Source organism: Beta vulgaris, chromosome 3 (assembly GCF_026745355.1).
Source record: "Beta vulgaris subsp. vulgaris cultivar EL10 chromosome 3, EL10.2, whole genome shotgun sequence".
Taxonomy (NCBI): domain Eukaryota; kingdom Viridiplantae; phylum Streptophyta; class Magnoliopsida; order Caryophyllales; family Amaranthaceae; genus Beta; species Beta vulgaris.
The window spans coordinates 15,839,544-15,851,995 of NC_079204.1; the positions used below are offsets into that span (position 1 = coordinate 15,839,544).

General features: G+C 34.0%; 1 protein-coding gene and 1 long non-coding RNA gene across 2 annotated transcripts; both read left to right on the top strand.

The window, feature by feature from the left end:
* Positions 1-1,630: 1,630 nt before the first annotated feature.
* LOC125495859 (uncharacterized) lies at positions 1,631-2,458 on the top strand. Its single transcript, XR_008968602.1, has 3 exons — positions 1,631-1,725; positions 2,181-2,236; positions 2,361-2,458. It is a non-coding gene; the product is annotated as an uncharacterized LOC125495859 (long non-coding RNA).
* A 7,483-nt stretch (positions 2,459-9,941) lies between these two features.
* On the top strand, positions 9,942-10,887 carry LOC125495991 (general transcription and DNA repair factor IIH subunit TFB5-like). Its single transcript, XM_048641169.2, has 2 exons — positions 9,942-10,227; positions 10,700-10,887. The coding sequence occupies exons 1-2, from the start codon at positions 10,193-10,195 to the stop codon at positions 10,875-10,877; spliced, it is 213 nt and encodes a 70-aa protein (XP_048497126.1). The 5' UTR covers positions 9,942-10,192; the 3' UTR covers positions 10,878-10,887.
* The last annotated feature ends 1,565 nt before the right edge of the window (positions 10,888-12,452 follow it).

A 12,452-nucleotide genomic window follows, 5' to 3' on the forward strand; every position in this document is an offset into this window, starting at 1 on the left:
TCAATGTTTTCAGTGGGGAACAAGTTGTGTCATCAACTGAGGCCAACATTTGGAGAAGTTTCTCAGTAGCTAGCTCTATTGCCAAAATGCTTCTTTTGTTTATTTGCATAGCATGTTTTATATTTCTATGAAGCAGGTCAGTCCATTTTCATATTCACTCATGTCATTCGATCATACTCTAGGAATTTTGTTGTTTCTTTTTTTACTCTATGCTTTTGTGGCTATTTGTTTGTGTCAATATGGTTACTTCATCTCGTCAATCTATTATAAACCTGGACTTCCTTTTCTCATCCTAAAAGGCTACAACCTATGTTGATCGGACTCTTCATTTCATCTCAAGTACCCGTGTCGAATTCTCGACACTCGGGCATGGATGGGACACTTGGACACTTTGTTTTGGGCTAAATAATAGAAAAAATTCCAAAAAATACCTGAGTCGGACACTTGGACACGTACCCGTGTCAGACATGGGTACTCGAGTCTGAGTAACATAGCCACATAGGCTAAAACTCAAGTGTCATAAGATATTCTGCTCTGTCATTTTTTCATCTCATCAAAGCTAAGTCTTTACTTTACTAGCTTACTTTGGGTCTAATGTTTTTTTTTTCTTATCATCTCATCAGATTTAAGTCTTTACTTTCGTAGTTTAGTTTGCTCTATATCTTTTTTTTAATTACATCAAAGCTAAGTCTTTACTTTGCCATCTTAGTTTGTGTATGTGCATGTACTATTTTGAACTGCTAGTAACAATGTAACATTTATCTTTTGCTCCTCTCTTTTTACGTGTTTGGCTTATCATAGGTGTAAACTTGAATGAGTACTTGCGAGTCCTTGTTTGTTATCATTTTTTGATCTTCAGTTTTTTCTTTTTCTATATGTAAAAAATTTAAATAAAAATCAAAATTAAGGAAATTAGACAAAGTATGTTGTGGTCAATTTTCCAAAAATATCATGATTTAGTAGTTTTGATTAACTTTTGGTTTATATATAACCTATATCATGACTTTTAAAAACAAAAAAAATTAAAAAACTGAAAACTACAATGATGCTGAAAAAACCCTTATCTAATATATGCTAGAGTTTCAAAATTACGCTAACCGATACACTAGTTTGACCATTTACTCCTTTTAATACAATTGTGTAAGAATTGTAAAAAGTTGATATTTTGAAAGTATTTCTTGAGTCAAATCCAAATGAGATCCCACCTCACTACTTTTTACTTGCATATAAATATCTAATGATGGTCAACCTGAATTGTTTAAGACTCAAAGTTTATCAAATATTGGAAAACAAAATAAGTATTATATATATTCACATACTTAATTGAAAATATTAAAGAACAACAAAAAGGATCGTGGAAAGTATATGTTAGAGAAATGCTAGATATCTAAATTTCTATATCTTATCTTACACCCTTAAAAAGTTGGAAGATTCACACTGTTCATTTCTACAGTGATCTGAGTCACAAACAGCTGCAATTCACTGTTCATAAGAATGGGGAAATCTGAGCCTTCCATCGTTGCAACATCTAAACCGCACGATTAGTCTTTCTTCCTCCTCCCATATTCCTCAATCTCTATGTCTTCTCCCTCATATTTTCATCCAGATTTAGAAAAATTAGGGTTTAAGCTATGGCAAAACACGGAGAATCCAAGGATGAATCAACGCCAGAGAAGATCATCAATGCGACTCTTCTTCTTCTACTTCTGATTCTGAATTCGTGAGGTCAGAATTCGTTAACACGATTTCTCTCTCCTTGAATTTATCATATTTTGTTGTGTTTCGCGATTTTCTAGATCTAGAAAATTTAAGGTTTTGGCTATGGTTGAGCACGCAGAAATCGAAGGCCAAATTAACGCTTGAGAAGATCGCCCAGAAAAATCACCAATGAGAATCATCTTCCAATTCCGATTCCGAATTCGTCAGTCAGTTAATAGCTCCTCTCAATTGTTCCGGTCAAGGCGGAGGAGGTAATTAGGAAGATAACAAGTTTTAGAGTGTATTTTGAATTGTAAGTAATATATTTCATTGAATTCGATTTTTTTTTCAGGGTTTCATGTTGATGTTGAATCTATAAATCTATAAATTTGGGAAAAAAGCTAATTAGATTTTCTACCACTCTTCTCTTCCAAACTCCCCTGTAGATTAAGAAAAAAATCCCGTGTTCTATTTTGCTGCAGCTTTCAAACCTCTACTCACAGACGGCACACAAATCCAACGTTTTTCTCAAAGCGTGGTAGTTTTCTCTATTTTAATCTTTAATTTCTTCGATATTTTCAGAAATGAAACCACAATTTAGATGAATTTCAGTTTTCGTTGATAAATTTTAATTTCTGTTATATTTATTTGCGATTTCATAGGGTTTGTTCTGGCGGGTAAAGGAAGCATTTCTCAACTGGAATGTATAGTTTGCCTTTGAAGAAATTACATGAATTCTCATGGATCCTCATAAATCTGGGTAAGATTAGCTTTTTGTTGGCGATTTTAAGATGATTTTGTTTTGGTTGCTTTTGTTTGTTCATGTTTAACGTGATAATCAGTTTTTTAAAAGAAAAGAAATGTGTCCAGAGATTTTCTTCTGTATCTTATCTTAGACCTTTCCAAAAGTTGGAAGTTCAACACTATTCATTTCAATAGTGTTATGGGTGACAAAACCATGAAATTCACTATTCATAAGCAATCAAAGAATCTGAGCCATTCATCATCCTCCATTCTTAACCGCACGATTCTCCTCCTTTCTTCTGCCCTATACTCTTTAGGTTATTGAACTCGGTTTTTCCTCCAAACAGCAGACACGAGAAATTTCTCTCTCCTCTTTCTCTTTGTTTCTTAATCTCTCTTCATTCATCAGTCAAATTTTAGGGTTTGTTGTTAGGAATTATAGCTTTCTCTCAAGAACACAATTCCATTTCATCGGCACTTCGCATCAAATTGCTTTTACGGGATAATCGAGATCTTTCAACGAGATTTGGAACTTGAATTTCTCAAAAATCGAAGGTATATTTATGAGTAATTCTTCATACAACCATTAAAATTGACCACATGTCTTTCTTGATTTTTTCATCGAAGGTATGTTTATTTTTCCAGTTTGTGATTTTTTGTTTGTTTCATTTATTTCGCTTTGTATTTTTCCAGTTCGTAAACTTTGTTTGTTTAAAGGTAAAATTTTTTGTAAGACCGAAAATAGAATGTGGAGGGACTCTTGAAATTTATGTTACTGGTGAAAAGCAAATATTCAAGAATTATATGAGTTCCTCTCCTTTAAATCACCCTAATCTTTGCTTTCAATGTTGTTTTTTGTGTATTTGTTCCAGCAAAACCTTATTTGTGGGATTCGAATTCGAGAAATGCGTCGTTGGCTCCACATTCATTCTTATGGATATGACAGATCTGGGTCAAATTAGCTTATTCTTGGTAATTTTCTTTCCTTTTCTTCAATCATTTATTTACACTTTCCAGTTTCTTTTTTCCAAAGTAGATGATTTTGTTTTGGACGGCTATGAATTGCACTTTCCAGAGGCTTTTACTTCATTGTAATTCACCAATTAGGTTTTGCAATCGCTTAATCTCTGTAATTCCCAGTCTTATCTTAGTTCGATTGAAGGTTTGCTAACTTATTGTAGTTGTAATTAATGCAGTTTAGCATTTGAAACGAAGAACGATGAGGCCTGTTTTTGTCGGAAATTTCGAGTGTGACACTCGTCAATCTGATCTCGAACGACTCTTCTCCAAGTACGGCAGAGTTGAACGTGTTGATATGAAATCTGGTACCTTTATTTCGAACACTTTGAATTTTGTTTCGAATTATATAGCAGCTTGAGATTAAGCAATTTTCACTCTCTGGAGATTCTGATGTTTTTTTTTAACACATTTACGACTTTATGAGTATATTTCGCATTTGATTTTGGCTTCAAAGTTCACTTTAGGGGAGTGTTACTTGTATATGGCTTGTTACTATTATCATCAACGATTTATGCACACATGTGCTGGAAAGTTTTTCTTTCAGCAATTGAACTTACATCCTACTGAAATTGGACAACCTATTATTTTATTTTTGTTATGCATGCTAAAGGGAGACGAGCGAGTCTCCCTGCCTTTTGTTCCATTCTCAAGTCCCTGAATTTATGAAGTCTCGTTTCTGTCGTGGACCAATTCGTTAACATACCTCCAAGCCACTTTTTATTAACATAATGACAGCGAGCCCTTATTGCAGCCCGTGCTACTGAATCAGCTGCTTTATTTTTTGTCCCAACAATTAAACGTCTATTCTGCTCATGAGCGTAATGGTATAAGCCTGCCTGACTGTGAGACCGACTGGTCGAACGGAGACGAAAGTCGGGCAGTATTTTGCTTTGATCTTGTTCTCGCAGCCGTAAGAATCAGCATTATAATGTCTGTGCAGCTCGTCTACCTGACTACCTATTTTATGATGTATGTTACCTGGAGACCTGTTTGTGTGTCATCTACTGGTGCACATTCAAGTGTTTGAAATGTCGTGGGCTATGGCTTGTAATTCTCGAACCGGGGGATTTGTCGTGACAATTGGACGTGGGTGTCGGGAAACATAATTTGTGAAACATATTACTAAATACTAAAAGGACTTTACATGGGCTTTTCTTGTCAGTTTTTGTGCAAAAACAAAGTTGGCTTGCTATTTTTAAAAAATCTCTCGTTCTATTTTCAAGCATATATACTTCCCTTCCTCTATCCTTTTTTTTGTTGTAAATGTAGAGTTGGAGCAACATAGTCTAACGTTATGTTGCTAACTGAATCATTTTTTATTAATTTCCATACTTCTTTTCTAGAACTTTGGTCTTAAAAGGTATTGGAGGTCAAGAAAAGTTTTTCTTTTTGTTGTCTGGCTTCTATTAGTGCCACTTGTCGTGTCGTGTTGTTGTTTGTGGATGAACATCCCACCAGCTCCTGTTGGTTGTTTGGTGAAAACAATCTTCTAACATTGTGGTGCACTTAAATTATAAGTTGGGTTTCTTCTTTTTGTTAGAATTGCGAGACATTCAGTGCTGGTAAAAGAAAGAGCTTAGTTATGAGTGTGGAGTGTTCTTTTTTCATATAAATACTGCAACCTGGAAGTCTTAAATGATGCCTTTAAAGAAGCTTGGACTTTTTAATTTGCTGTTTTGCTGAATGTTATATGTGAAGGGGAACTCCCCTTCCAATGCCATTAGTAGCATAGCTTTGTCTGATGACTTGTGACAATCATACTTTTGCTGATTTGTTACATTGGTCCACTTTAAGGACTTGGTAGGAAGCCTATATGCTAATAATCTTCCTTTTTCCCTCTTTTTTTGCCATATCATATATGTATGATAGCAAAATCTGTCTGATATATTTCTTATTGAAACCCACCCCTTCAGTTGACATACATGCTCTTCATACATTGTTATGCAGCAAGAACTTCGGAGTAACTCCTCGTGTGCGCTAAAAATATTGTCTTTATCTCTCGCGTCTAGGATCCACATTCTTATTCTTGCATATGGGAGCTGAGCTATGTAAGTATGTGCATTGGAGGGAACAAGATCCTAGCTAAGACTCAATTGAGACAATATGTAGAAGGCTGTAATTGAAACCACTGATATCTCTGAAAACTTACTTCTCCTGAGCTCGCAATGGCTGCATTTCGATCTCAAATATGCCAGCCGATCACCCATTAGTGTTTGTATTATTTACATGTGCATCTGCCAAGCCATGGACCCAGAACCATAGTTTCTAAGAACTAGAAAAACTAATTAGAGAAAAGGGCAGTAAAGTCCTACATAGAGGCGCTTTTGAACACATACAAATATTGAAAGAAAAGAGGAGTTACCCAAGGGATTGGGTAAGTCACTGTTGTACTAAAACAATGCATTTTTAAAGAACCTCTATTAAATCAGTTTCTCATAAGTCCTCCCACATAGTGAAGTAATTTATTTGTCCGATGAAATAGATATTAAAGAAGAAGAAGATGAGTTGTATATGCGCATCCATTGACTGTTGAGTTTTTTTTTCCTGTGAAATTGGCGAGTTTAGAACCGGATCTTGCTTCTTTTTTCCCTGCGGATGAATCTGCTGTTTTTGACGTTTGTTGTTTTGCATTTTTTGTTGTTTGTTTCCCATATGAAACCCTGATTTCATATGAGTTCTTGATCCTTTCGTTCAAATTTTTGTTCTTTTACCTTTTCAAAGACTTTGCTGTAATTCGAATTGAAAGAATGGACCACGGTTTTGATAAATTTTAGTTTCTGATATTTTTTTTTGGTATTTAGTATTAGGCTGCTTCTTCTCTTCTACATCTGGATTGTTGAGGTATTGATTGAATTTTTACTTTTTTTCATCTGGGGGTGTTGATGATTTCAATTGAGTTGTTTAAGTCTTTTAGTGTTAACTTAGTGTCTAAATGAAGTGCTCAAGAAGTTATGTGTTAAGTATGTTGTTTTTTTCAGAGCCGAGTATACAATTATATTATAGATATGATTTGCATTATCCCCTTTACTACTATTGTTTCTTGACCCCCATGTGTCCAATACTTGGTTGTCACTATAGTTTTTATTGTTTCCTGGAATTTTTTGTGCTTCATCTATGTTAATCTAAAGAACATCTCCAATCTCTATATATGAAATCTGAGTTATACCTATCAAATCACACCTTGCTTGTTATATTCAGGAAGAATAACAGAGTGTATGGCTGAAAACTCATCACTTGGCAAGAAACTTTCTTTGGATCTGGCTAGGTAATTGCTCATATTGTTATTTTCGAATCTCTACCGGGAAATATTATTAGTTCTGAAACTGGCGAGGAACATACAAATGATCATCACAGTGCTTCAGTTACCAGTGCTGAAAAATTGACAAGCTTAGGTCAGAACTTATCTCAATTTCGTATGTACCACAGGACAAAATTGCACTTCCAGCAAATGGGCATCCATGAACAACAGTTGAAATCATGTGTGTTGTATCTTGTGATAAAAAGGGCTTCTTAAGTTCATTGTGTACTACTTCGGCACTCTTTAGCCAAGTCTTAGAACTGTGATCAACAAACATGTACATTGGATGTAATTTCTGAATTTTGTGTGATATGATGAAATTTGTATAAAAGCAAACGGTTTGAGTTTGTCTCATTCAGTTCTTAAAATCAGATAGTGCCTTTATGCATTTGGATCTAGAGGTCCTTATTACTCTAGGGTTCATATTTTTTTTCTTGGAGATGATGTAACATTTCACGTATTTTAATAAGGGAAAAAGAATGCATTCTTTCTTTTTTGTGTACTAATATAATTTTTGCTTGACACAAATTTAATTTTACAAACGAATAGCAGTTTTTGGTGCTTCTTTTGGTTTAGCAATTTGTTCGACATTAACCATTACATCAAAACTTGGTAATTTTATTTATTTTTAACTATGAAAGAAAATTTTAATGACCATAACTAAATGGTGAAGAGCTAGCAAGTTCACTCAAAACCATGGATTACCTAACCACCCAATCTGAACTAATGGATGAAAACCCGAAGAAACATAGATTATAAGCGGATGTTGGATGGATCGGTCCAAAAATCGATGGAGGTGAATCCGACCCATCTTCCAATTATCGATCTATTCTCTATTTTATATGAGAGTTTTTTGATATAATTATTTCACTTATTTTAGAATGGATGATGTACATTGTAATTGTTAGATATACATTACAAGTTCCACATCAAAGAGATAAGAAGAAATTACCTAATGTGTCTGGTTTGTTTTAGGGATGAGGTATCCTTTACATCAATCTCTTAGTTTACTTTTTTTGATATGCAAGTGTAAGATATGTATTGCAAACCATGAATAATTTACAACTTAAGTTAAGAAAACAAGGAAAATGCCTCTCGTGACCAAAAACAAAAACAAAAAACAATTAATGAATGCGCTCACTATTCCTACTTCTATCTCTCTTACTAAGTGGGTGAAACATTATACTAGCAATGCTAAGTTTTACACCTTTTGTATAATATGAGTAATTGATACGATGAATTTTGTATAAAAGCAAATGGTTTGAGTTTGTCTCATTCAGTTCTTAAAATCAGATAGTGCCTTTATGCATTTGGATCTAGAGGTCCTTATTACTCTAGGGTTCATATTTTTTTTCTTGGAGATGATGTAACATTTCACGTATTTTCATAAGGAAAAAAAATGCGTTCTTTCTTTTTTGTGTACTAATATAATTTTTGCTTGACACAAATTTAATTTTACAAACGAATAGCAGTTTTTGGTGCTTCTTTCTATTTAGCAATTTGTTCGACATTAACCATTACATCAAAACTTTGTAATTTTATTTATTTTTAACTATGAAAGCAAATTTTAATGACCATAACTAAATGGTGAAGAGCTAGCAAGTTCACTCGAAACCGTGGATTACCTAACCACCCAATCTGAACTAATGGATGAAAACCCGAAGAAACATGGATTATAAGCGGATGTTGGATGGATCGGTCCAAAAATCGGCGGAGGTGAATCCGGCCCATCTTCCAATTATCGATCTATTCTCTATTTTATATGAGAGTTTTTTGATATAAGTATTTCACTTATTTTAGAATGGATGATGTACATTGTAATTGTTAGATATACATTACAAGTTCCACATCAAAGAGATAAGAAGAAATTACCTAATGTGGCTGGTTTATTTTAGGGATGAGGTATCATTTACATCAATCTCTTAGTTTACTTTTTTTGGTATGCAAGTGTAAGATAATACAAACACAATCCGCGTAAATGGTACACTTAAACTATTTTGATAATTTTTTACCCATATAGATTTTTACCATTCTACTTATATTCATATCGATCTCCATACTTTTTGTATATGGTTCATATATATAGTAATTATTTTAGCCATGTAACACTCATTCAATTTTCTAAGTAGTGAAGTTCAGATGGTTATTAGCTTCTGATTCTTTCAAGTGTATTACTTGGAGAAGTAGGTACTAAAATTATAATTATTCTTTGTAAAATACAAGTTGTTACATTTGTAAATTAATTCAAAAGATAATCTGATTGTTTTTTGTTCTTTTTTCAAAAGGTAAAATTGAGATATACTCCCTCCAGTCTTTATTAGTTTACTTTTTTTTTTCACAGAGTTTTAGGAGAAATAATGTTGTGGGTCATAGAAAGAAAAAAAAACTATATACTTACTGATGTTATGAGGCCTAATGAATTTACTTTAGTTAGTGTACTTGATGCTTTTAGGTTTGTTAAGCATGCTTATCAAATTTGCAAAAATCATTCCACTAGAATTTGAGTGGAATATTTTCTGTTAGTATAGTAGTTAACTTGAATCATAGTAGTTATGCATTCTAATATTGTCAATGTTCACAAAGGATGCGGCTGAAACCAAATTCATATTAGAAGTGTCTAGGAAACTTCGGAAAAAACTTATAGTAGTGAATTAAGTTTTACAAAAATTAGTTCCATTCTATTCCAAGTTCCCTGACACAGTGTTAAGCCTAATAGACAAGGCCCAAAGTGTAGACTTGTCTGCTGACACTTCACCTGTTATATTCAATAATTTTAAGCGAGAGTAGAGCCTATGACTGTCATCTTATCTTTACTATATCCCCCTTATTTTTCTTTCTCAACTTCCAGATTGCCTCTTTGTCATACTTCTCTCTGCCTTGATATTTTACATAGTGCTGCTCTTGATCTTACAAAATAATGAGTTAACATCCTCCCTTAGAGCCATTTGTATATACGACGAATTCTCAAATCCAATGGGATTTGCATCCCACCTATTCCCACAGTCTTAGTGAACTCAATTTGTCTATCGTGGATTGATGAATTTTTTTATCTTGTAGTTCACTTTTTCTGGGTTACTTGTTTCCTTAAAGGTGATTCTAGAAATATGTTATGATGAGTGTTTGAACTCCTTTTCTTTGTCCCCCCCCCCCCGCTTCTCTGCCCCTCATCTTAAGAAAAGAAGTTGTCCCATAAAGCCCAACAAATTATAAAAGAAAAAAAAATTTTCTGAAGAAACTTAACTGGAATTAGCTTTCTTGTTTCCTTTTTGTTGTATGATAATGCTCTTTAGACTCCGTCATAAAAATTAATCCTTACACATGTCCGATTTTCTTTTTGCTGTTGGATTTATGCTTTGTCGTATGACATCAAGATTTTAAAATTACCACTTGACTCCATTTGATCATCTATACATCAGGTGAAGCTACTCTATCATGGTGAATGCCACCAAAGGATTCTTCATCTTCTGGTATGATACTCTGACTTGCTTGTATATCATTACTTTCTTTCTTTCTTTTTTCGAATTGTATCTAGCATATTGCAAGCTCAGTTGACACTTAGATCTCCTTTGTTTCTTTTCTCTTTTATTTAATTCCGTTACTTTTCCTTGATAATCCACTAATTAACACAACCTTGAACCAAAGTGCACAGAGGATGAAGTCTAGCTTGTGTTGTGAAAATTTTTTATCTTGGCGATATTTTCTGCATCTGTTGAGCAAGAACTAATGTTTCTTATTGTTTCCAACATATGTTTGTTCTTCTTATTAACTGCATGTTGCACTTCATGTCTACTCAGTCTAATACAGTATGCATGGACATGTTTGATTTGTATTGGTATTCATATAATCATTTGTTATCATGCGGTTGTGAAATTTGGCTTCTTCACTGCTTGTCTAACCTTTCTTTTTTCCTTTTTTGGTTGTTGAAATCTCGTCTTCCAGTGACATACCAATGGCTCAATTCATTATCCATATGAATGTTCACTGCCAGCAAAACCAGAAATTCATAATACGCGTCCTAGATAATACTCACTTATTTGTGCAACCTCACGCGGCTGAGATGATAAGAAGTGCCATGTCCGAGTTCAAAGAAGCGAACACTTACAAGAAACCTCCTTAATGTAACTAATTACTTTCTGGGATAAGTCAAATTAACGATAATATGCTTAGCATAATAGCATTGCGAACATTATTCCCAACACTATATTGTCTTACACATTCAATCAGTGAAGATCCATCTTCGTTAAGGCTTGCAAATGCACATCAATTATATCGTAACTCGTCTTTGTTTCCTTGGAAACACTGCATTCCAATTCTGTGGAGATGTGCTAGCAAACAATGAGGGACCTCGTCAGGTGGAGCTACTTGTAGGAATTATCATAATTGATCCCCTCCTGCCATGCGCGTAGCTAGACACTTTTTTATAAGGGAGGACCAAAAATAAGTCACGCATGAAACCCTAGGCCAACTATTATACCAAAGTTCAAACAATGTAGCAACTAAAAAGTAACAATTATCTAAGGAAAATGTAGTAATTAAAAGAAAACGGAGGAACTATAATGTATATCAAACTCAAAAAAATCGGAGTGAAGAGGGCCAACGGGATCCGCAAATGTTAAGAAACAGTTCATGACGCATCTAAGAATATTTTTTGGTTAAGAAACCTGTTTAACATAGACTAAGTGAACAAACTCAATATACTTCCCACTCATCAGATCCAAAATAAGACCCTCCAAGCAAGGGGAGTTATGGAGCATTTTTGAAAGAAAGATAGGTCCAACACATGAGAACATAATTAATTGCTACTAATGTCATCAAGTACGCGAACGTAGGCCACGTATAAATCCAAGAACCTTCATACAAAATAAATAGAACTTGTGATTCTCGTGACAAAAATGGACAATTCTTATAATAACAAGAAATTATAGGTCATTTGAGCCACATTGACGTCAATTTGATTACTACTAGCCATGCGCGCGCGTAGCGCGCGGCCAAACTACTAGTCTTAGAAACATGAGCTTGGATTCACATTGGCCCCACCACTCACTCTACTCTTGTTTAGATATAGCATATATAGTGTGTTCTTTATGTAACTATTAATTCTGGATAGGTTGGTATAATTTTAGAGACATGCATGGTCTAGGTTCCGTTTGATAGGGCCTAAAACATTTTCAGTGTAAAATGATTTTCATAGAAAATAATTTATAATGGAAAACACAATTTCAAAATTAGTTTTCCATTGTTTGGTTCCATGTAAGAAAAATGATGAAATGAAAGGAAAATGTAAGGAAAAGTAAGGAGGTAGTGAAAGGAGTGTACAAAAGAGAGATAAGGAAAATAGTTTTCCCTTCATTTTGAAGGGAAAATGATTTTCCATCATTGAGAGATTAATTTTACCCCAAGGAAAAATGGGCTTACAATCATTTGTCAATCAGACAATGTAAAACTAAAAATAGAGGAAAACAGTTTTCTAAAAAAACATTTTACGTCCTATCAAACAGAGCTGTAAATGTACCACAGGTCCACAGCTTGAGCTTGGTACAAATGTATTGTCTCTCATCTTTCGTCATTTTACACTTGATTATCAAATGAGCTTTGCTATTTGACGCCCTAATATATCCTACTAACGCCCTAAATACAATATTTTTATACTGTATATTTATACCTTCATTTTTTTTTGTCTTCTTTCCTTCCC